The sequence below is a fragment of the Syzygium oleosum genome, unplaced genomic scaffold (assembly GCF_021117445.2).
Source record: "Syzygium oleosum isolate NSW1041296 unplaced genomic scaffold, Sole_v2.1 Sole_v2.23, whole genome shotgun sequence".
In the NCBI taxonomy this organism is placed as follows: Eukaryota; Viridiplantae; Streptophyta; class Magnoliopsida; order Myrtales; family Myrtaceae; genus Syzygium; species Syzygium oleosum.
The window spans coordinates 6001464-6026047 of record NW_026607507.1 but is presented as its reverse complement, the minus strand read 5'-3'; the positions used below and the strand labels follow the sequence as shown (position 1 = coordinate 6026047).

The window sequence follows — 24584 nt, the reverse complement described above, 5'->3', positions numbered from 1 at the left end:
CCTTTTCGAACTCAAACTCCCCATTCGATCTTTAGGAAATCTTGAGGACCAAACTTGGAATCTGTTTGTGTTTTTTTGGGTCAACTGCTAAACTTGGAATCTCAGGCACCTGAGAATTATCATCGGCGACGAAACCGAAAGAAATACGGAATTAAAAATAAAACACAAAAAAGAAAAGATCGGTATATCCAACTGCTAAGGCAGATAGATTCCCGAGGGATCTTTCATCTCGTCCGTTCATCGGGCCTCACTTTCGACCTCCATCCGACGGCCCACTTTCCCAATGCCTCTCTCTCTCTCTCTTCCCAAATATTTTTTCATTTTTTTTTAATGGCAGATATTTTTTTTTAAGGTGGCCACCTGGGTAACCGGCTTCCTCGGTTTCTAACACATTGGCGTGATGATCTGACCAAACATGCAGCGGCTGAGGTGCCGACACGTCACGCGCGGGCTCGAGCCGCGCGGGCCGTTGGATGCCGCATCGACGGCTGATGAGCCGCGAGGGAGCATATTAAAAAAATCGTCTCTTCGTCTCCGTCTTATCTTCTCCTTCACTTTCACTTTCTTCTGGTTTCTCTCTTGTTTTCTTGTCTGGTTTTTCCCAAACAGCTTCCTTTGGCCGGCGACTCGAATCGATTCTCAGGTAGGACGCAACCTCTGTCTCTCTCTCTGTGTCGCCGTGACTGCGTGAATTTGGTTTTGGAGGATCGGGTTTATGGTGGAAAAGTAGCTTTTAGAAGCGAATACCTCGCTCTGTTTGTGGTATGCAAGAGCTGCGGTTACGTATATCTTCGGCGTTCGAGGGATTTTCGGCTCTGAATTTCACCTCCTTTCTGTCTTTTTTCTTCTTTGAGGTTGAAATTAAGCTGAGTTTTCACTTGGGTACCTGCTCTTATCGAACCGTGGGTAGTTTTTGCATGTAGCGATAAATCTTTGATTACGATGGTTCTGGTGCTGGGGCTAATAAGCTGTAATTGTTGGTCTCCAAAGCTTAACAGTTGTAGCCTAACTGAGAGACTGAAGTCGGGTCTGAAACTTGGGTTTTGTTTTTGGTTGCAAAGTGAAAGTATCCCCCCTTCGGAAAAATTATCAAGAGACTAATAAAGTCTTAAGCTTTCTGCCTCGCGACTTGATCAGACTGAAATGAATATTCTTTTCTTTTTTCTTCAGACAGAAATCGTTGTCTACATAAAGTCTTAAGCTTTCTGTTGTGATTCAAACAGACATGATCGTTTTGAGCTTACATGCTTCCTTTGGTAATTATTTTTCTGAGTTGCGGGTCGTTGAATTTTGCAGTTTTACCATGGGTACCAAATCTGGAGCCGCTCTGGCTGCTGCCTTCCTTTTGTTGCTCTTGTCGCCTGCCGTGTTTTCTTCGTCCAATGATGGGCTGATCAGGGTTGGACTGAAGAAGAGGAAGTTGGACCAACTCAACCGCGTCACAGGACAGAGATTTTCCAAGGAAAGAGGGGCTCTGGGGCGGCTTGGGAGGAAGTACAAGTTCCATGGTTATAATGGCGACTCCGAGGACACTGATATCGTATCACTGAAGAATTACATGGATGCTCAGTACTATGGCGAGATTGGGATTGGAACCCCATCCCAAAAGTTCACTGTGATATTTGACACAGGGAGCTCTAATCTTTGGGTGCCCTCTTCAAAGTGTTACTTCTCGGTTAGTCTCCTAGTTTTAGATCATTTGTCTGGAGAGAACTTAAGTGGGCTATAGTTTTTTTTTTGAGTTTGTTGCTAATCCATCTTGTACTATCTATTTGAAAACTTTTATTGCAGATTGCATGCTATTTGCATTCTAAGTACAAGTCAAGTGAATCAAGTACCTACAAGAAGAACGGTAGTTGTTCTCATCCCTAAAATCTGTTTGCTTTGTCTAGAGTGCTAATTTGGCTGTTTTTACTGAAATACATCAACTTCCAAGTGATGTTATTTTTGGCTTTCTTAATCTCTCTCTTCTTTTATACTCTTAAATAGTAGGATAGATTTGCCTGCGACCCACTCATAGACATAGTTTTGAAGTTCTAAATGAGTAGTTCCTATCATTTCATGGATATGCAATTCAAATAGTACTGCAGAGTGAGGATATCTTTGTGAATAATGCAGGAAAATCTGCTGATATCCATTATGGATCTGGAGCGATTTCGGGATTCTTTAGCCAGGATAATGTGAAAGTTGGCGATCTTGTTGTCAAGAAGCAGGTATTAGTTTCTGCAATTTGCTTCTTATATATAATGTCAAATAGATTGTACAATGATGCCTTTTCTACTACCACCATATAGGAATTTATTGAGGCAACCAAAGAGCCTGGCATCGCATTCGTGGCTGCAAAGTTTGATGGCCTACTGGGGCTTGGTTTTCAAGAGATATCAGTTGGGAAGGCAGTTCCAGTCTGGTAAGTCAGCACTTTACAACAATGGAATTACACTTGCAAGCCTATTTACATGACGGTATTGTATGTAATTTCCTAAGCTTTTGGAGAGCGTGTAACGCCTACAAGTTACAGTCTTATCTTACATCACAGTTTTATCTTGATGTATTTAAATATTCAAACACTTGAGATGCTAAGCTTTTGGACAGGTTAATAAATTCCACCTTTTCCATATCTGTCTATCTCTCTGTGCCAAGTGCTGGATTAAATATCTTGTTTTCGGTCAAATTCACAGGTATAACATGGTCAATCAGGGTCTTGTTCCGGAGCCTGTTTTCTCATTTTGGCTAAACCGAAACACTAAAGGGGAAGAAGGTGGTGAGCTTGTGTTTGGTGGGGTTGATTCTAGTCACTACAAGGGTGAGCATACATATGTTCCCGTGACACAGAAAGGCTACTGGCAGGTAAATATTTATAAGTCCAACTAGTCCTTGTAACAGTTTGCATGGCTTACTTCTGTTGCTTTCTTATCAACTGTTTCATTTAAATTCATTCATACTTACATCCTCTTGGCAGTTTGACATGGGTGATGTGCTGATTGATGGTGAAACGACTGGTATTCCTGCGTTGTTTTGCTCGCGTCTCCTTCATTTACTTTCTCGTTCTCCTCCTTTTAGGGTATTGAGATCCGGTTACTTCTTTTGCAGGATTTTGCGGCGGTGGTTGTTCAGCAATTGCTGATTCCGGAACATCCTTGTTGGCAGGCCCTACAGTATGTACTTTTAACAGCAGAACTTTGTTTTCCCTTTCTCCTATAAAACCCTTAATTAAATGTTAAACAGCTGCATAGCTGGTAATCATGGTGAATGAAACTGTATTTCTTGTGGAATTTATGCAATATCTGTCAGTTGTTTTTGTTTGTTTGCGAAAAGAAATCGTTATTGCCTGAGGCTGTCATTGAAAAATCTGGTCTCTCCTGCGTTTGTGCGGCAATACCCCTGTGAAGCACTTTTGGTTTTGGATTTAATCCAATATATAAGCTTCATATAGCATAGAACCTCTCTTTCTAGAATTAGTACCTTTCGATGACTTTTTTGAGTGGTAGTCGTGCCTAGCGCAGAACGTTAGTACTACTATTTACAAGTTTTTCCGTTCATCTTCGTTAGTACTACATGGGAGCTGTTTAGTTCCTTGGTTTCTAGGCCTTTTGTTATCTTGTTCTAACAAAGAGTATTACTACAAGACTAAAAATGTAATCAAAAGGATTCACTGAATTTCTTACTTATCCTATACTGTAGTTAATAATATTCACAAGTTGTATTGGCGAGGGGTTGAACTTGTCAGTAACATCATACTTTGACAATTTCAAAATATTTACCAATATTTTGATATTTTAGGGGTCTGTTTCATCTAGCCTAAATTTTCAATGTGAAAAGCTTCATTCCTTTCCATCCGCGAAACACTTAATATAATCAGGAATAAAGCGTAGAATTTTCTTTTTATCTGTGAATGATGGAGACCCTCCATGTTGTGCAATTCTTTTTTTCTTCTTGTAGCTTGTCTTCAACCAACTGTACCTATTTTTGAGCATGGCTTTACAGTTTTTGCACATCATTTTTATATTAAAGTGGTAACCTTCTAGAAGTACTTCTCTGTTCTGACATTAAGTGGAATTTTCAGACTGTGATAACCCAAATCAACCATGCCATAGGAGCATCTGGCGTGGTAAGCCAAGAATGCAAGATGGTGGTTGGCCAATATGGTAAAACCATCCTGGAGATGTTGTTAGCCGAGGTAAAACCTTTTGAAGTTCTTTTTAATCAAGCTTTTGTTCTGTTTCTGCTTAATGTGCCTCACGGGGTATATCATATGTTGTTCTCGCTGAAATTTTGTAGGCACAACCGCAGAAAATCTGTTCTCAAATGGGCTTCTGTACATTTGATGGGACTCGTGGCGTTAGGTCAGTTTGCCTTTTTCTCCCCTCCTAGTGGGAAACAACAGTATGAGAAAATAGTAACATTCCTTTTTTGACGACTTAGAAAACCGTATAGTTATAGATTCTTTGAGCCACTATCATGACCATGTTTGTGCAGGATGGGGATTGAGAGCGTGGTGGACGAGAATGAGCACAAGTCATCAGGTGGTCTGCGTGATGGAATGTGTACTGCTTGTGAAATGGCAGTTGTTTGGATGCAGAACCAGCTGAGGAAAAATCAAACGGAAGAACAAATCTTGGATTACGTCAACCAGGTAATCAGCTTCGATCATGACTATTCCTAGAGAAAGCTGGGCCTCACATGAAACTCATCTTTTCAATGCCAATTGCACTTTGCAGCTGTGTGATCGTCTGCCGAGTCCAATGGGAGAATCAGTGGTTGACTGTGGTGATCTATCTTCTCTACCCAGCGTTTCTTTCACAATTGGTGGTAAAGTATTTGATCTTGCCCCAGAAGAGGTACGTTATTGAAGCTGACTGTAAAAGCATTTCGCCGTGTATTTGTCCGTAGTTTATAGATGTTGCATCTATAGCTTGCGATGTTTCATTCCCATTCCTATGCAATTTACGTGATTTTTATTCGTTCATATACTTTTGGATGGTGGTGTCATTGCCCCAGTATGTGCTTAAAGTCGGGGAGGGACTTGCCGCTCAGTGCGTCAGTGGATTCATCGCTCTAGACGTGGCGCCACCTCGTGGACCTCTCTGGTATACTCTTATTTAACTTCAACATCTTTCTGACAATTGCCGTCTGATTTTTTACCCTAAATCTTTCTAGTGTTTCAAACAGTCATTCCACATCATGACCAACATTTGGACACCATATTCGTTCATTTGGCGTCATAGTTATAGTTCAGTTTCACGGGTCACTGCTTATCACAAGCCATCAAATATTTGCTGCAACTTAACAGGGACTAAACTAGTGTCGCTTTTCTGATGCAGGATCTTGGGAGACGTCTTCATGGGCCGGTATCACACGGTGTTCGACTACGGGAATATGCAAGTCGGATTCGCCGAAGCAGCGTGAACGGATTGAGACTTTTCTTTACTGCACTGCCACGTCTCATCTTATCTCTACACATGTATTATATAGTTCATGGACACGACACGAAACATCTTCTGTCTCTACACTCCTGTATAATAGTTTATGGGCGTGTACAACTCGTCTTCTATGACTCTTTGTAAAACTAATGGCATCCTAGATTCTGGTCCTTGTATAAAAACATATAACCCAGAAAGTGATGCCTCTTTTTTACTGAATGAAGAAAGAAAGGAGTTCCTGTCGGTGGCTCGGATGAATCTTATGTAAATGCTTAGTAATTTGAAATTCCGAAAATTTATCCGACTCACCAGTCACCTGGTTCTAGCAAAAAGGAGAGGACAAAGGGCCTGTTTAGTTCAACTTTGAAAATGCTATTTGGGAGAATGTAAATACCTTTGGGTGAAAGTCAATTGGAGCAATGTAAATGGTATTTGGTAAAAATATTTTGTAAAGTTACTTTGGTCAAAATATTGTGTTTGGTGATTTTTTTTTGCAAATGGACTTTGGGAATAAAAAAACCTAACTTAGGCTCCGTTCGTTTGGCGGAAAATATTCTCCTTTTGGAAAATACTTTCCCGGAAGTCATTTTCCTGGAAAATGTTTTTTCGGAACATAATTTTCCGGTGTTCGGCGATCAATATGAAAAAGTTTCGGAAAATATTTTTTACCGGCGGCGGCGGCGGCCGGCGACCGGCGGCGGCGGACGGCCGGCGACCGCCGCGGCGGACGGCCGGCGACCGGTGGCCGGCGGCGGACGGCCGGCAATCAACTTCCTCTCCCACGGAAAATATTTTCCCTCCCATGGGCAATTTTGCCTTCAATTTGGGGGAAAATGATTTTCTCTTTGTGAAAAGAGGAAATCATTTTCCTCAAAACAATGAAGGATTTGGGGGTGGGGAAGGAAAATGTTTTCCCACGAAAAATATTTTCCGCCCCCGAACACCGAAAAACTCGGAAATTATTTTCCGGAAAAATATTTTTCCGCAAACGAACACAGTCTTAGTACCCTTCGCCGGAGCCGGCGCTGGCCGGCCGCCGGCGGGCCAGATCTGGCGCCGACGGCCGTCGCCTGAGGTCGGGCAACAGCCAGCGGGCCAGATCTGGGGTCGGCGGCCGTCGCCCGAGGCCAGACGACCCTCGGTGAGGGTCGCGGGACCCAAGCGGTCGCTGAGTCGCGCGACCTTAGGCGCCGTCGCCCGGGTCGCGCGACCTCAGGCGCCGTCGCCCGGGTCGCGCGACCCAGGCGGCCGTCGCCCGAGGTCGCGCGTGGGTCGAGCGACCCCAGCGACGGCGTCGCCTGGGCGGTCGCCCGACCCCAGGCGACCTTGCCGGCCCTTCTCCCTCGCCGGCCACCTTCGCCGGCCACCCTCGTCTGCCACCCTCGCCGAAGAAGAACAACAGCTTCAAAAAAAAAAAAAAGAGTGAACAGTGGCATTCGTGGAATGCTAGCATTTGGCCAATGCTAAGCCAAATGTTGAACCAAACATTCCAGCATTTTGGGAAGGGGCTTTCGAGACTCAAAGCCCCTTCCCAAAGCTGAACCAAACACCCCCAGAGCCCTCACTAGGCCGGTGGAGTCTTTCGTCAGCAATGAAAAGCAGAAAGATTCTCGTGGAGGAACTTGATCTTCAAGCATCATCATCAGCTGATGCATGAGGTTCTCTCAGCTCACCTGAAAAATGTTTGTTGTTCATGCTAAACATTCTGGAAGCATTTTCAACAGCGGGTAAAAGTCGTGATCATGAGATTCGATGCTTGAAACCCAATTGACATCAAGCATACTCAGCATGTGTCCAAGAGACGATGACATGAGCATAGTTCTAACGACGGTTTGTTCCACGTTGTTCATTATTCGGCATTGAGTATCGACTATTGGGTGATAGAATTTATTGAAAGATGCAGTGGAAGTTCACGGACAAATTCGACGAACGGGCATTGAGCTCATTCGGCGTAGGGGTGATCGGTTCCCGGTCCGGTCCAATGGAACCGATCAATGTTTAAATTCCCCAACTAAACATGGTGAGATTTCCCAAATCATACATGATATCAGCATGCTCAAAAGGAATGAAGATATATGCTGACATCATTTTAATGTCTAAACAGCAAAAGCCAAAACATCTAAAAAAAGAATGTAGCTCACGCGTGCATATATATTAGTCGATCCGGTCCAAGCGGTCCGGTTCTCACCTTGGAACCGGTAACCGGACCGCCCAGACACTGGTTTCATTTTTTGGAACCGAGAACCGGACTAACACTCCCGAGAACTGGACCGCACCGGTCAGTCCGGTCCTGTCCGGGCGATTTCCGATTCGGGCGGTCCTGTTTGCGCACCCTTAGTTCGGCGGGCAATGAATGAACCCAACACCACCAGAGAAGGAAGAGTCTAGTGATAGCGACAGTCGAGCACCCTTAATTTAACTCTTTCCCTTCACCTAATCAAAACCGGAAACAACAACACTCGATAGAAACTCGATTAAGGGACGTTTTAGAGATCGTTTTACAGAGTTGTCAGGAGGCTCCACGCACGTTTCGTACTCTCATTGTCATCGATCCTTTCTATCTGCAGGTCCTCCAGCGACATTCAATGCATCCTTTTTTCTGGCTCTACCACCACCGCGGCGGCTGACCAAATATTTGCAAGGTCGGTCGGAAAAAATGGATCAAAGGAAAAGAGTTCAAATGCTCTGTATGCAATAAAAACGTGCTTCGCTGGATGTCTTGGCTCACTGAACTTCAAGGTACACGTGGCACCGTAGCCTGATGGGTTTGGGTGGGTTCGATCGTTCGTGGGCCCGACACACCGTTTTGCCTTCAATACGCGAAAGGCCAAGAGACGAGAAGCCACGGAGAGTCCACGTGAGATGCGTTTGGTGAAAGCTACTCTTGTCAATTGTCTGTCTTCCAAGCCACGCATCGTACACCCCCCAAAACTCAACGGTCCCCATCTAATTCTCATCGCACCGTTTCGTCGGTCCAGCTAACGGAACCTAAGATATTATCTCATCACAGTTCTTATTGAAATATCGTCTCACATCACATGCTCTTTATATGCATGCAGTATTGGGTTGACCAGAGGTACACTGGCCGATAAATCCTTAGCCACGAAATAGCACGTACGATGCCTGGTCAGTGCTATTCCTTTCGCTGATGTATGTCCACCCCCTATTAGCCAAATTCCACGTGCCATATATATATATATGTATTCTCCCTCCACATAAACGTATGAACAAACAATTGGGTTACAGAGAGATGATGAGATTATAATCTTGGTTTCAATGTTTAGGAAGATGAAGCAACTGGGTGTGTATGTGTATATGCATGTACGCGTATAGGACTGATAAGATCAGAGTCTTGGTTTCAATGTTCAGGAAGACGAAGCAATTGGGCGTGTATGCGTATAAGATTGCGATTGCCATGTGTCTCTCCAAGTGATGTCAAGCAATGATTTTACGGCAAATGGAGGGGGAAAAACATCGAACGTTCAATCACACTTTGTATCCAGACTACTAACTAGAAAACGGACAGCTCTGTATGATGCAGGAAGAGAGGGGCAATTGCTTGGTGCGGAGGATTACTTCGACCTCACTCGCAGGTAACCAAGCACCGAGCGTTCAAGTAATGAAACCTCACACGTAACACAAAAAGCATCAGACACTTGGCAATTCACAGATCACTCCTAAGTCCTAATCCCTCACGTAGGGTACTCTGTGCTAAGCTTTATACACAAGATATGGACGTGGGATTATGGTTTTCTTCTCAATTGGGTATTGCAATCTGTGTGCTAATCTATGCCAGGTGGGCATGTTCTCCTTTTTTTCCAAGGGTCAAATTCGAAAAGTATGAACCGAACGCAAATGGTGGTGCTACTGACTTTGGATAACTTAAGGTCTTTCTAGTCCAAGTGTCCGAAACATCGACCTGATTCTTGTTATGAGGTGCACCTAACTTTCTATCCAAGTGGCGATTTCTTTGTATTTTGCCCCTCCCCTAATTGTGCTGACTTTTGACGAAATTCCAATATTCACTTTTGCATCTCCTCTCCACAGCCCGAAGACTTCTATATCGAGTTCTTTGACTATTGTATTGTGTGATCGGGTAACTTACCAAGATGCTCCAAATCAACCCATGTGGTCTTCTCTTTTTGGTGGTTCAACCCATCTGCTCCCTAATCCAAATACGAATCCTCTTGCAAGCTACAAGTCTCGCTCTCAAACAATATGAAGCATCCAAGTGTGCGTTTTATCCATATCGATCCATCCCTTTCTCACTCGTACCAAACTCGGAATATATTTCCTGCATCCCAGTCATATGCGCTAAATTCGGATTGATTATATAATTATGTTAGTGTCACGTAGTTCTCATCTCATTTAACAGTTCATGTGAACTAGACTCTCTCATGGTCCGGGTGCCCACGCAATGCCCGCCACCCATAAATTTTTAACGCCCCCCAACCATCTTACACATGTCGCGCACCCATTTCGCCATGCCATCGCCGTCCCAATCGGCCAAAGCTGTCAACCCAAAACTCGTTTCAACACGTTGAAAAAGTTTCGTTCTTTTCAAAGGGCCTCCTCTATATATATATACGAACGCCACTCTGTTCACAATCATTCAACGCGGACTGCTAAAGCTCTCACGCAAACCACGACCCTGTTTCTACAATTCTTTGAACCCCGCAATGGAGTGGACCAGAGGCCGCACCGTCGGCCACGGCTCCACCGCCGTCGTCTCGCTCGCCACCTCGGCCGAGTCCGGCGAGGTCTTCGCCGTGAAGTCTGCCGAGCTGGGGTCGTCGGCGTCCCTCCAGAGGGAGCAGCGGATCCTCTCTTCTTTGGCCTGCCCTCGCATAGTCGGGTACAGAGGCTTCGACGTCACCGGAGAGGGAAATAACAAGCTGATGTACAACCTCTTCATGGAGTTCGTGCCCGGAGGCACACTCGCTGACCTGACTCGGAAACTCGGAGGCAGGCTCAGCCAGCCGACGATCGCGCGCTACACCCGCCAGATTCTGGAGGGGCTCGAGCACCTGCACTCGCGAGGCATCGCGCATTGCGACGTGAAGGGCAGCAACATCCTGATCGACGAAGACGGCCCGAAGCTCGCCGACTTAGGGTGCGCGAGGCGGGTGGATGACCCGTCGGCGGCGGGGTCGCCGTTCGGCGGCACTCCGATGTACATGTCGCCGGAGGTCGCGAGGGGGGAGGAGCAGGGGCACGCCTGCGACGTGTGGGCACTCGGGTGCACGGCCGTTGAGATGGCCACCGGAGGAGCGCCGTGGAGCGGGGGAGACCCGGCTTCGGTCCTCTACAGGATAGCGTACTCCGGCGAGTCGCCGGAGATTCCGGGGTGGCTGTCGGAGGAAGCGAGGGATTTCCTGGGGAAGTGCCTGAGAAGGGACCCGGGAGAGCGGTGGACGCCCCGTCAGCTTCTGGAGCACCCGTTCCTCCTCGGAGAATTCAAGTCCGAATTGCACGTTCGCGACGCGAAGCAAGTTCAGGAATGGGAATCGAGCGCTTCGGCTTCTCCGACGAGCGTCCTCGATCGAGGGCTCTGGAGTCGGGCCGAAGTGTTGGAGACGACGGGCACGGCCGGCGCGCACGAGGGGGACGCGGCGGCAGGCGACAGGATCAGGCGGCTGTCGGTGGGCTCAGCAGGGCCCAGGTGGACGCGGGACCACGACGACGACGGTGAGGACTGGATCCACGTCAGGGGATGCGTCGACGACGACGTGGAGAACGATGGACCGGCGGGTTCAAATGGTTGGTCGGAAGTGGACGCGGTTGGTGGGAAGGTCGGCGGTGAGGCGTTAAATGGAGCAATGAGTAGACATGCTTTTGGGGCATGGGATTGCGGGGAAATTGGTTTTGCGATTAGGAACAGTGACCATATACTTTTGCGGCCCTTAATGACATAATTACTTTTAATTCAATCTCCATATACTTCTACGAGGCCTATACATATAGCCATCGATTTCTTTTTTCTTCGTAGAAATCGTACCACGCGATGCGTCTCGGATGTAGAGCTCATGAAGAAACGGTCATTCGACAGGCGTCGTATCTTAGCTCCGACACAAGTGTCATCGTCCGCGCGAGGCGATCCCAACCTCACGATGACCGACAAAAACCATAACGTGAATGATGAGGAGGGTCGATGATTGAATACGCGTTCTGATTTAGCCATTACGGAATGGCCGAAAACAGGTTGCCAACACTCAAGTGGTGCTCCCTACGGAAATCTGAGATGAAAACAGACGTGTCCTTAGGCATTTCTTTCCTAGCAGTGTCTACAACAAAGTCCGGCTGGTCTCTATCATTTATAGCTATAAAAGCTCTGTACATCTAGTCATCTCACAGTGCCTTTGCTGAGTCTGAGCTTCCGGAAGTTGAGCTACCAACGACCTGGACACGTTAACAATTTTCATTAGATTGACATTGTTGATATTAGCCTTACCCATTACGTGGCCGACAGCCGAGGCATCCATCTCTACAGGGAGTGTCTCTACACAGTGTTGTCGACGGCAATACAGAGCCCGTCTCGGTGGATCCGTAGCTCCGCAAGAACAGACGAAGTAATGCGAATATTGCGGGAGAAACCACCGATACTTTTACCGAGATGATCGCGGAAAACACTCCCAGCACCCCCAATGCCAGGATTACCCCGCACTGAGCCATCGGTATTAAGCTTGATCCAACCAGGTCTAGGATGGGGGCCAGTTCTCATTAGGCCTCCCTGCCTTCTTTTAAGGCATGGGGTTTGGTCAAACAGCTCCAATATTCAGCCGCTTCGCTGCAATCTCTCGCGGCAGTGTCCTTGGCAAATGTACCTTCTCCAAGAACTTCACTGTTTCTGTTCTTCCAGAGTCATCAGATAGTCCAAGGGGAAGAAATTATTTTAGGCGAGAGACATAAGATACTCGGAATTGCGGAATCATCTCATCTGGGTAGTTAATATCGACTAAATGCATCCTTTATAGTTAGAATCGAGCTATCCTAACTAGAGCATTACTTGTGGTTAACATCCACTTTTTTTGCTCTAAATTATATTGCGAAAATCTCTTATGATATTTTGAAGTTGACAAAACCATCAACTTCTCATTATTATTCGATAAATGCAGATGTTGTAGACATTGTTTTATTTCGGGTAACGTGATATAAAGGATGCTCTATCGCGTTGATGTAATTCGAAGTACAAACTAAAAAGTCTCGTAGAGACTTGATGGACCTTGATAAAGGGTGAACAAGTCAGAGAGAACGGGAACTTCAAGGATACTAGGAGGCACCATAAAATGAACAGTTCTGTGAAGCCTTGATAGTACTCAAGAAGATCAAATTGAAAGTAGTATGTAAGTCAACTATTAGCGGGAAACTTGGATAGACTCAGTATTATGGATCAAGCGAAACTGAGATTCCCATTTGCTGCCTGGCTATACTGATTAAATATATAAGGAATGATCGACAAGTACCTAGTACAAACCTGATTTCCGTCCTAAAACAAGTTTCCAGAACTCATTGCAAGGTTTTGCTCTTTTCTTTGTACATTCAACACGACAGCCATCCGGTCTTCCACGCTAAAAACAATATCTATATCAGAAAGCACTCATGAAACAAGATCAAGAACTCGCCCGCTCAGCAAAACTCTTCGTTAGGTGTTCTTCTTGCCGTCAGAATTGGACAAGGAGTGATCAATAGACTCCAACTGACTTCGAAGGCTTTGGTTGTCTGCAAGCAGATGATCATACTCTAGTAAGCCTTCAGATTGTTTCTTTAGAGCATTGGTTTCAGCTTCAGCTGTCTTGGCTTCCTTATCCTTTGTCTCGTATTCATTTTCCAGGTTCTTCGCTTTTGTCCTCAGGGTGGCAATCTCTTCCTTTTAGCCTCTGACCTCTGCACTGCCATTTTCCCCCTGGTCAATGCCTAAACCTGTTTTTTGGCTGTCTCCATGGTCTTTCTGAGCAAGCGAAGTTCTCTTTTGTAATGGTGCAATCTATCAATCATCAAAGACAGAAACAGCACAAATCCTGAGTAAAGAAAACCACTCTGATATCAGATCCCACCCAAACCTACAACCATGATAATAGGAGAGCCTATGGGTAATCTTTCTTCAGAGAAAGGTGCCAAATGCATTAAACTTTGGTATTCAATGTCCAGAAATTTTAGCCAAGCACATAATTAGTATTTCTATGCTCTTGTCATCGTGTCTATACCCTTCTTTTAAACTCTCTTCACCAGAGAGAAGGCTGCTAATTACAATTCGCTTCCAAAAGAAAATGAAACAGAATAAATGGAACACTGCACATGGTGATACAGAGAACAATGCTATCTAGTTGAAGCCTTTGTACAGGAGTGAATGGCAATCTATAGTCAACCCTCAGTGATAAAACAAATCTAACAGATCCCCTGGAACTCAGACAGAGGTTTCAAACATACTAAACATAATGCAAACTGAAGCAAACACAATGAGCTCAAAGCGTGGGCTCCAACAGGAAAACAGTCAAGCTCCAGTACACCCAACAAGGCAAGACTAAAGAAGGAAGAAATTATCTGAATCAGCCAACGTTATGCAAAGATCAGGCTCCCCAAGTAACAGCACCAATATTAACCCTACAAATTTAATCAATAAATTCTCCGGAATAACCAGGTACTCATTTTGTCCTCTAGGACCCCATCCCTTCGGTTTCCCAAAGCCATTGTACAGATTATCAATGTTCTAGAAATCAGTAACGATCCAGACCACTGGGTCATGGAAGCCAGGAATTTTAGTTTGGTAATCAAATATCATACGCTACTTGTCCCATGCCTTTGTTGGAGAACTCCGACTCCGAGGTCTAACCTATCCGATACAAAATCTACAATGCAATAGGAAAAACGTGATGTAGCTAGCAAGGATCACCTAGAGGGGGGTGAATAGGTGATCTTAGACAACTTTTGATAATTTATGCGGAAACAAAACAAATCACAGAAGAGTCTGAATAAAATTCAGATTCAAGACAGATTGTATAGACGGTGCTCTTAATGTGCAGAATGTAAAGTAAGAGATGAGGGAAAGAAAAACTGCACACAAGTTTATAGTGGTTCGGCTTATAGCAAGCCTACGTCCACTCTCCCACGCTTACAGTCTACTGGTTGGATTTCACTATGTAATCAAGAGGAATTACAACTTCTGAGTGTTAGCACTCTTGTGTATGATAGGACTCTTTATCTCACACAATCACTCTTACAAAGTGTCCCTCAAGATCTTAATGTTTGGCTCAGAAAGACAAGAGAAATGATCGGAATATGCTCAGACTTTGGACTTGATGATTCTTGATTCTGTACTTCCTTCTGCTGCTCGTTGATCTCCTTAAATACTCCTCTACTTCCAAACTAGCCGTTGGACAGCATTCAGAGGATCATCTTCCAATCTTCACCTTAGACAGATTTGTATAAAAATGATTGAGTAGCCGTTGGATGACAGATTCTTAATCCCGCTGATTCTGGTCGCCCATATAATTAGAATCTTGATTTCCATAAGTAAAGCTTTATCCGTTGTAATGCATACTTGTCGTAGTGTTTGATTGTCAATCAATTATAGCCTTAGATTGAAACAATCAAAACTTTCCTTCGTGAAATCCATACCGATCACTAGTCGTTTTGTTTCGTTCGACTCTAAGGTCGAAGAAATTCTCGTCGCATCTGAAGAACTTCTGCGTCTGCGTCTGAAGAACTTCTGCGTCTGCTTCTGAATAATTTCTTCGTCTGAATCTTCAGAACTAAGATTATGTAGGTCTTCAATAAGGTATTTGCCAGCTTGTAAAGTCTGAATAACTTCCTTCTGAGCTTCCAGAGTATACATACCTAGAATAAGTTAGTTCAGAATAAGTATCAGATTTACAATAACATGGAAGGTTTTGTCAACTTCAAAATCAATAGGAGTTTTCCTCAACAATCTCCCCCTTTTTTATGGTGACAAAACTTTCCTGCAGATTGAATTATTTTGAAATTGATTTGAAAGTAAATAAACATATTAAGCTCATGAAGCACATATTGAAAGAGCAAATTCTGTTGATATCTGTGTCTTTTTCTTCCTTTGTATATAACTTGCAAATCTGCATATAATTTCTCCCCCTTTTTTTCATCAGCAAAAATAATAATGATAGAGAGAATAAATCATTGATATTAAGTAATCAAAACAGCCTAACAAGGATTATTAGAAATATTACAGACCAAATGAAAAATAGATGATTTGAAGAGAAATGTTAAAAAGCTGGCTATTTTTTAGAAGGGGTACGAATGAGTTGAAAATTGTCCAAAATAAAGACAGCCTCCTCAATCTTCGAACTGCATTGACCTATAGCCTTATCCATGTTGGATGAGCACATGGCAATGGTTTCCTCAAGTTCTGCTTTATCTGCTGCTGCCTGAAGTCGTTGAGTCTTGTTGTTTTCCTCAACAATTCTCTGTAGATTCTTCGTATCTTTTTCTAGAGCAGCTTGCTTTTCTTTAATCTCGAGCAGAATAGAGAGGATGTTCTGATTTTCAGATGGCTGATCTTGGACATTAGCTTCCTCAGACTAATTGTACCCTGTGGCTGATTCTGGTTGATTCTCCCCCTGAACAGGTGCTGGATCTTCAGAAACATGTTCTTCAGGAACTGATTCTAAAGCCTTTGAAGTTGGTTCAGGAACATGTTCTTGGCCTCCTGTTTCAAAGTGCTCTGCTTCTGCTTCATCATTTTCATCATGCAGAAGAATTCGTCGTTTCTTGTTGTACACTTTGATTGGGGTAGGAGAATCAGGCTGCTTGCTGGCTGAACTTGTTCTTTTCCTTTGCTCTTTTTCTTTCTCAATTTTCTTTCCAACAGATTTTGCCTCCGACTGTTGAGCCTCTTTTCCTCTTACTCTTTCTTTTACATCATCAAACTGCTTCATTTTGGAAAGCATTCTTTCTCCAACAAACATACAAGGTATAATGGTTTCGCGCAACTCATCAGGAATAGATATCCTTAAAAACATGAAGATTCTAGTGATAAGTGCACCATATGGAAGTTGACCCTTGTCCTTCTGTAATACTCTGTACATATGGAATATGATGATGTGAGGGAGAGAGAAGGATTGACCTTTTAAGATAGCCCAAATGAGCTTGATTTCTGATTTTGATAAGTCAGTTTTTGAGGCAGCTTTGGGCTTCAAATAGTTGATTATGATCTTATGCAAGATCACAGATCGTCTGGACAATCTTTTAAGTCAATCTTCTTGTCACCAACAGTGAACTGAATCCAATTGGGTGACAGAATTGAAAGATTGGAATAGAAGTAGGCAGTTAATTCAGCATAAACATTGGCAGATTGAAGACAAAATTGATAAATCCCTAAATTCTCAAACAGGTGCTTTACTGAAATGCCAACCTTTTCTAGGTAGTCGAAATCCACAGTCTTATTATTCATGACCCCTCGAGCAAGTAACAACTTATAACAAACATTATGCTCAGTACTTCTGAATAATCCTCCTGTACCTGGCACACCAGATGCTATTCCCACCTTCATTTCAAAAATATCAAAAAATCGAGCGTCATCATCAGGAACAACAAATTTTGAGGCACTTGTGGACTTAGGGCTTATAGGAACAGATTTCTTTTCAGAAGGAGTGGATGATTCTCCGACTTTCTCCTTGCCCTTTCTGGAAGAATGCTCTTTTGGGGTAGAGCTGGCCGGAACATAGTCAGTGTTAGGACAAACCTTAGAGTAGTTTTCCGTAAGATGTTCTTCAGAGAGGAACCCATTGTCTTTAAGACAGTCACGTAGAACCGATTCAGAGGCATTGCTTCTCTTCAACCTCTGATAAACTTTCTATACAAGCTTGATACTTTTAAAACGAAAATCTATTTTACCCGTTGTTTTGGGTGGCGACGATCGCTGAGGTGGTGTCGCTTCAGAAGGGTCTTCATGATGGTCGGAATCTGAGTTTGAAATATCCATATACTCTGCCGATGATGAAGACTTGGAATCTTGGTTGAGAATACGTGAAGATCTTCGACGGGCCACCATCTTGAACGGCATTTTGATCACTTTTGGAGTGAAAAGATTAGATTTTTTAAGAAAGAAGAGAAGAAGGCGATTCTGAATATCGATAGGTTTTGGAGAGGAAAAGTTCGTACGATAGGGTTTTGAAAAGAAAAGGACGGGTTTATAAAGGAGGAGGATAGGTTTTGGAAGGAAAAACTTATTTTTAGAAAGTATAAAAAGTAAACCCGAATATGTAGGAAGGAAATATACTTTTTGAAGCACAAACACGCATGATAATATATTAAGCACAATTAATCAGATAAATTAGAATATGTACCTGATTTGCTTCCTAAAGTATCGATTATGAAAATATCCTGCCAAAAATGCCAAAAATATACCCGCCAAAATTTGAATAAAGGACGTACCTTTCTTTGTGAGTCTGAAAAATGTTCAGACTGAGAATATTTGAGTCTGAAAAATTCCTGTCTATCAAACACTTCACGAAAATGGATAAGTGATGCACAGTTTGTTTCTTATGAACTCAAATGAAGATTTTTCAAGAGGTTTTGTGAATATATCAGCTAATTGATTCTTAGAATCAATGAATTGAATATTCACATCACCATTTTGAACATGATCTCGAATAAAATGATGCTTGATTTCAATATGCTTAGCACGTGAATGAAGAATAGGGTTCTTGGTCAAATTGATAGCACTTGTGTTGTTATATTTGATTGCAACACTTGAATCTTCAATAGCATAGTCTCGCAACTGTTGTTTCATCCACAGAATCTGTGTACAGCAACTTCCCAAAGCTACATATTCTGCTTCTGCTGTAGAAAGTGCAACTATATTTTGCTTCTTTGAGTACCAGGATACCAACATATTCCCAAGTAATTGACATGTACCTGTAGTACTTTTCCTGTCCACTTTACATCCAGCGAGATCAGCATTAGAATAACCAGTAAGAGTAAAATCTGAATCTTTGGAATACCAAAGACTTAACATTGGATAAGTTCCAATGTATTTGATTATCCTCTTTACTGCAGAAAAATGTGATTCCTTTGGGTCTGATTGAAATCTTGCACACATACATACACTGAACAATATATCAGGTCTAGATGCAGTAAGATATAATAAAGATCCTATCATGCTTCTATATACCTTCTGATCAACCTTTTTACCATTTTCGTCTTTGTCCAGTTTGGATGATTGAGACATGCGAACGTCTGTCTTCTTGCAATTTTGCAAACTAAACTTATTGACAATCTCCTTTGCATACTTCTCTTGGCAAATGAATGTACCTCCTTTGTTTCACTTGTAGGCCAAGAAAGAATGTTAATTCTCCCATCATGCTCATCTCGAACTCATTCTGCATATTCTTAAAAAATTCTTTGCAAAGCAGTTCGTTAGAAGATCCAAAGATGATATCATCAACATAAATTTGAACAAGCAGAAAATCCTTACCCTTTTTCTTAATGAACAAGGTTGTATCGACCTTACCTTTGGTGAAGTCATTTTGCAGAAGGAAGTTACTTAACCTTTCATACCAAGCACAGGGTGCTTGTTTCATACCATAGAGGGCCTTTTTGAGTTTATAGACATACTCAGTCTTCCTTGGTTCTTCAAAGCCTGGTGGTTGTTCCAAATATACTTCTTCTTTGATATATCCATTTAGGAAGGCACTTTTCACGTCCATCTGAAACAATTTAAAGTTATGGAAACAAGCATAAGCTAGAAGTAGCCTAATGGCTTCTAACCTGGCAACTGTGCATATGTTTCATCATAATCTATGCCTTCTTCTTGAGAATAGCCTTTTGCTACCAGTCTTGCTTTGTTTCTTGTTACTTTCCCTTTGTCATCCAGTTTGTTTCTGAATACCCATTTTGTTCCAATTACTGGATGGTTTTTGGGTCTTGGCACAAGCTCCCATACTTTATTGATTCTGAACTGCTGAAGTTTCTCCTGCATAGCTTCGATCCAGCTTTCATCTGATAATGCTTCACCAACTTCTTTTGGTTCTATTTCTGATATCAACGCCAAGTTGCTGATATTCTCTTTGTGTTTAGATCTTGTCTTGATGCCATCTTCTATTTCTCCAATGATTAGGTTCTTCGGATGACTGGATTTATGTTTCCAGTTTTTGTCAAATCTTTCCTTCTGAATAACTTCAGACTCTGAAGGTTCTAGTTGAGTCTGTATTGTATATTCTTTTCCTTCTTCTACAGATTCTACGATCTTTGGAGATTCTTGTTGATCTTCTGATAACTCTTGAATGTTGAGAGATGGTTCAGATTCATCTTTGTGAGTCTGAATATTTTCTTCAAACCTTACATTCATTGTTTCTTCCACAGTCTGAGAGTTCTTGTTGAAGACTCTGTATGCTTTACTTGTAGTAGAATATCCAAGGAAAAATCCTTCATCTGCTTTCTCATCAAACTTACCAGGACGATCATTTGGATTTTTGAGAATAAAGCATTTACAACCAAACACACGAAAATATAAAATATTGGGCTTTCTACCTTTGTAAAGCTCATAGGGGGTTTTCTCAAGAATGGGTCTGAGAAAAGCTCTGTTAATGATATAACATGCTGTAAAAACTGCATCTGCCCAGAAATGAAAAGGAATCTTGCTTTCAATCAACAAAGTTCTTGCTATTTCTTGCAAAGAACGATTTTTCCTTTCTACAACACCATTTTGTTCTGGTGTATAAGGAGTAGAAAAATTGTGTTGAAAACCATTTTCCTCACAGAATTCTGAAAAACTTTGATTTTCAAATTCTCCCCCATGATCAGTTTTAATGCAGGAAATGGAATAGTCCTTTTCATTCTGAACTCTTTTTGCAAATTTTGAAAAATATGAAAATGCTTCATTTTTATGAGCAAGGAAGAGCACCCAAGTAAATCTTGTGAAGTCATCAATAATAACTAAACAATATTTCTTACCACCAATACTTTGAGTTCTGGTTGGACCGAATAGATCCATATGAAGAAGCTGCAAAGCACGATTAGTGGAAACATGATGTATAGATTTAAAAGAGCTTCTTACTTGTTTTCCTAGAGTGCAGGCATTGCATAACTCTATTTTCTTGTATTTCAAATCTGGCAGACCTCGAACCAGTTTCTTGCTTGAGATCTTTGAAATTTGTTTCATACTGATATGCCCCAATCTTCTGTGCCATAGATCTTCACCCTCTTTGATTGAGATCAAACAATGAGTGGAGTTTGGATTGACATCTAGAAGATAAATATTGCCATGTCTTCTTCATGTGAATGTTTGAGAAGAGTCTTTGCTTGTTCCTGAGCATGTATCTTCTTGAAAGTTGATTCTGAAACCTGTATCACATAGTTGGCTTATGCTGACAGGTTGTAGTTGAGTCCTTTTACCAATGAAACATCATTGATTGTGAGTCCTCCAATTTCAACCGTTCCTTTGCCAACTATTTTTCCTTTGTTATTTTCACCAAAGGAAACTTTTCCACCATTCAGGTTTTGTAGTTCAACAAATATGCTTGGATCTCCTGTCATATGTCTAGAACATCCACTGTCTAGGTACCACTTTCTTTTTCTCTTCGTGGTAACCTGCAAAAATTACAACATCTCAAGTTTTCTTTGGTACCCAAATTTGTTTGGGTCCTTGAGGATTAGTATAGGCTGTCTTAACAAAGTCTCTTCGAACAGGTCTCCAGACCTTAGGACATTCATTCTCAAAATGTTGTGGATCTCCACATTTTGAGCACTTAAGAGCACTTCGGCCAACAGGTTTAACAAAATTTCTTTTGAAATGATTTTTATAAGCTTGTCGAGGAGGTCTTTGTCTTAATCTCTCCTTAACCTTTGGAAAATCAATCAAACTATCACTTTCCTTCACAAATCCGAGACCAGATTTGTTATAGTAACGAATTTGGATAGAAAGGATATGCTTCAAGGTTTCTGAATCTTTTGAAAACTTGGAAGTAATTTCTGAAACTTCCTTTTTCAAAACAGCATTTTCTTTGGAAAGAAAATCTCGACTTTCCTTGATTTGATGAAATTCTTTTTGAAGGAAATCGATTTTTTCTTTTTGAGAAACATCCTGTTGCCTCAGTGATGAATTTTCCTTTTTCAAAGAAGAGATTCTTTTAAGAGCAGTCTTAAATTCAAAGCATAATTCATCAATATAATTTGATACTTCAATAGGTATATCAGAATGCTTTACCTCAATTTTCACTTTAGGATCAGAATCTGAATCTGAATCTGAGTCTGAATCTGACTTAGCCATTAGACAGAAATTAGAGATATCTTCATCACTGTCTTCGCATTCTGTGTCACTCTAGGTTTATGCTTTTAAGGCCTTCTTTGCTTTCTCAAATTTGATCTTCTTTTTCAGAAGTGGACAATTTGGCTTGATATGTCCACGTTTGTTACAGTGAAAGCATATAACATCCTTTGATCTCTCTGTTTCATCGAAAGACTTCTTCTTTTCAAAAGGCTTCTTACCTTTGAGGTTTCTTCCTTTGATTTTCATTTTCTTATACTTCTTTATGAAGAGAGCTAGTTCTTCATCGTCAACATCTTCATCTTCAGAATCTGCATCAGAATCAATGTTAGTTTTTGATGCAATTGACTTATTACCTCTGGATTCATTCTCCTCATTCCGATGCTCAATCTCATATGATTGAAGAGTTCCAATCAACTCATTTACTGATAAAGGCTTGATCCTTTGTGTCTCTCGAAGAGATGTTTTGATATTATCCCACTTTTTTGTCAGTCCTCTCAGTAGTTTGCTGACTTTCATTGCATCTGGTACTGGTTGTCCTTGATATGCAAGACCGTTTACTATGTCAGTAAACCTGTCATACATATCAGCAATTGATTCTTCAGGCGTCATTTTGAAAGATTCATATTGACCAAGCAAAAGATTGATTTGAGTTTCCTTGGCTCGATCTGTTCCTTCATAAGTAGTGTGGAAAGTATCCCAGATTTCCTTAGCTGATTCACAAGCAGCAATTTTTTTATATTCAACAGGAGATAAAACACAATATAAAGAATAAATTGCTTTGGAATCTAAGGTTTCTCTTTTGGATATCTCAGTTTGAGATAATGGAGGATCTGCTGCTTTGCTTGCATTTGCCTTTTCTTTTAAATCAGAAGATTTTAGATTGACTCCTCTGATGATGACATCCCATTGCATGTGATCAATTGACTTTATGAATACCTTCATTTTATTCTTCCAGACACTATATTCCTTGCCATCGAAATATGGTGGTCTGTTGTTGCTCTGTCCTTCAATGAGCCCTGGAGCACCAAAGCTAGCCATGTAGATCGTTAGCTCAGAAGTAAAACACTTCAATAAATGAGCAACCTGCTCTGATACCAATTGATGTAGCTAGCAAGGATCACCTAGAGGGGGGTGAATAGGTGATCTTAGACAACTTTTGATAATTTATGCGGAAACAAAACAAATCACAGAAGAGTCTGAATAAAATTCAGATTCAAGACAGATTGTATAGACGGTGCTCTTGATGTGCAGAATGTAAAGTAAGAGATGAGGGAAAGAAAAACTGCACACAAGTTTATAGTGGTTCGGCTTATAGCAAGCCTACGTCCACTCTCTCACGCTTACAGCCTACCGGCTGGATTTCACTATGTAATCAAGAGAAATTATAACTTCTGAGTGTTAGCACTCTTGTGTATGATAGGACTCTCTATCTCACACAATCACTTTTACAAAGTATCCCTCAAGATCTTAATGTTTGGCTCAGAAAGACAAGATAAATGATCGGAATATGCTCAGACTTTGGACTTGATGATTCTTGATTCTGTACTTCCTTCTGCTGCTCGTTGATCTCCTTAAATACTCATCTACTTCCAAACTAGCCGTTGGACAACATTCAGATGATCATCTTCCAATCTTCACCTTGGACAGATTTGTATAAAAAGGATTGAGTAGCCGTTGGATGACAGATTCTGAATCCCGCTGATTCTGGTCGCCCATACAATCAGAATCTTGGTTTCCATAAGTAAAGCTTTATCCGTTGTAATGCATACTTGTCGCAGTGTTTGATTGTCAATCAATTATAGCCTTAGATTGAAATAATCAAAACTTTCGTTCTATGAAATCCATACCAGATTACTAGCTATTTTGTTTTGTTCTGAATTCTGCGTCTGAAGAAATTCTGCGTCTGCATCTGAAGAACTTCTGCGTCTGTGTCGCAAGAACTTCTGCGTCTGCTTCTGAATAATTTCTTCGTCTGAATCTTCAGAACTAAGATTATGTAGGTCTTCAATAAGGTATTTGCCAGCTTGTAAAGTCTGAATAACTTCCTTCTGAACTTTCAGAGTATACATACCTGGAATAAGTTAGTTCAGAATAAGTATCAGATTTACAATAACATGGAAAGTTTTGTCAACTTCAAAATCAATAGGAGTTTCCTCAACAAAACGGACCAGAGTTATAGTATAGAGCGAATGAACCAAAAGCATGGAGTTTAGCATTTTAATTGCGAGATTGCAGCGGACAATTCAACCTGTAAACTGCTAATTTGCCAGACTTACGTCCCCCTGCAGATGCACATTTATCTTAGTAAGCCAGAAGAGGGAGAATGACCTCTCTGCTACTCAAACAAATATTACACCAGTCGTGAGGAACGAGACCCTTCTGGTGGAGGAAAACTTTGGTGGCAATTCTCTTATGGATCACAAGCCAAACAAAGGTTTGGATTTGCGGGATAGTTTTTTGACTTCCAAATCCAAGACCAATCATCCGGAACAACCTTTGTCGGGCTCATTGTTGATCACAAGATCATAGGCATCAGTAGTTCTAAACTCACCATTTTGCGAGAATTTCCAAGCAATGAGGTCCTCCGAGCTAGAACCGTGAGTAATAGGAATGGCACGGATGCATTGGATAAGATCATCATCAAATACATGAAGATTTAAAAGGTCCAAAAACCCGCTCTAAGCCAAAAGTTGTTGACCATCATTTCCTCTTCACTTTATTAAGAGGCCCGATATAACATTTCCCTGAAGGACCAAATCCCAGCTGGTCATCCAACCAGAAGCTTATCTTTTTGCCACCCAACCAGAAACTTTTTTGCAGAGGCTGAATTGGCCAAAATTGGCTGGATTGACTAAATTAGCACAATTATAAAATGTTTAGGACTGAATTGGCAAAAAAAGAAGAAGTTTAAGGCTGAATTAGCA

General features: G+C 41.9%; 2 protein-coding genes and 1 long non-coding RNA gene across 3 annotated transcripts; 2 read left to right on the top strand and 1 right to left on the bottom strand.

The window, feature by feature from the left end:
* Window positions 1-483: 483 nt before the first annotated feature.
* Window positions 484-5662, top strand: LOC115662873 (aspartic proteinase A1-like). The gene is made up of 14 exons (XM_030584957.2): window positions 484-643; window positions 1297-1675; window positions 1792-1852; window positions 2119-2213; window positions 2295-2407; window positions 2679-2847; window positions 2960-2999; window positions 3091-3155; window positions 4064-4177; window positions 4279-4343; window positions 4477-4633; window positions 4719-4838; window positions 4999-5087; window positions 5322-5662. The coding sequence occupies exons 2-14, from the start codon at window positions 1304-1306 to the stop codon at window positions 5404-5406; spliced, it is 1545 nt and encodes a 514-aa protein (XP_030440817.1). The 5' UTR covers window positions 484-643; window positions 1297-1303; the 3' UTR covers window positions 5407-5662.
* Window positions 5663-9894: 4232 nt separating this feature from the next.
* Window positions 9895-11371, top strand: LOC115680611 (mitogen-activated protein kinase kinase kinase 18-like). The gene has a single exon (XM_030604429.2). It carries the CDS (start codon window positions 10100-10102, stop codon window positions 11333-11335), a length of 1236 nt encoding a protein of 411 aa, XP_030460289.1. The 5' UTR covers window positions 9895-10099; the 3' UTR covers window positions 11336-11371.
* Window positions 11372-12745: 1374 nt separating this feature from the next.
* Window positions 12746-24439, bottom strand: LOC130141001 (uncharacterized). Its single transcript, XR_008818956.1, has 2 exons — window positions 24212-24439; window positions 12746-13404 (listed from the first exon to the last, which is right to left on the bottom strand). It is a non-coding gene; the product is annotated as an uncharacterized LOC130141001 (long non-coding RNA).
* Window positions 24440-24584: the final 145 nt, after the last annotated feature.

Bases quoted from the DNA above. Each gene is read 5' to 3' on its own strand.
- LOC115662873 (XM_030584957.2), top strand. From the start codon at position 1,304: ATGGGTACCAAATCTGGAGCCGCTCTGGCTGCTGCCTTCCTTTTGTTG. The intron at 2,408-2,678 runs GTAAGTCAGCAC...TCAAATTCACAG, and splicing joins GGGAAGGCAGTTCCAGTCTG to GTATAACATGGTCAATCAGG. The intron at 4,178-4,278 runs GTAAAACCTTTT...GAAATTTTGTAG, and splicing joins TGGAGATGTTGTTAGCCGAG to GCACAACCGCAGAAAATCTG.
- LOC115680611 (XM_030604429.2), top strand. From the start codon at position 10,100: ATGGAGTGGACCAGAGGCCGCACCGTCGGCCACGGCTCCACCGCCGTC.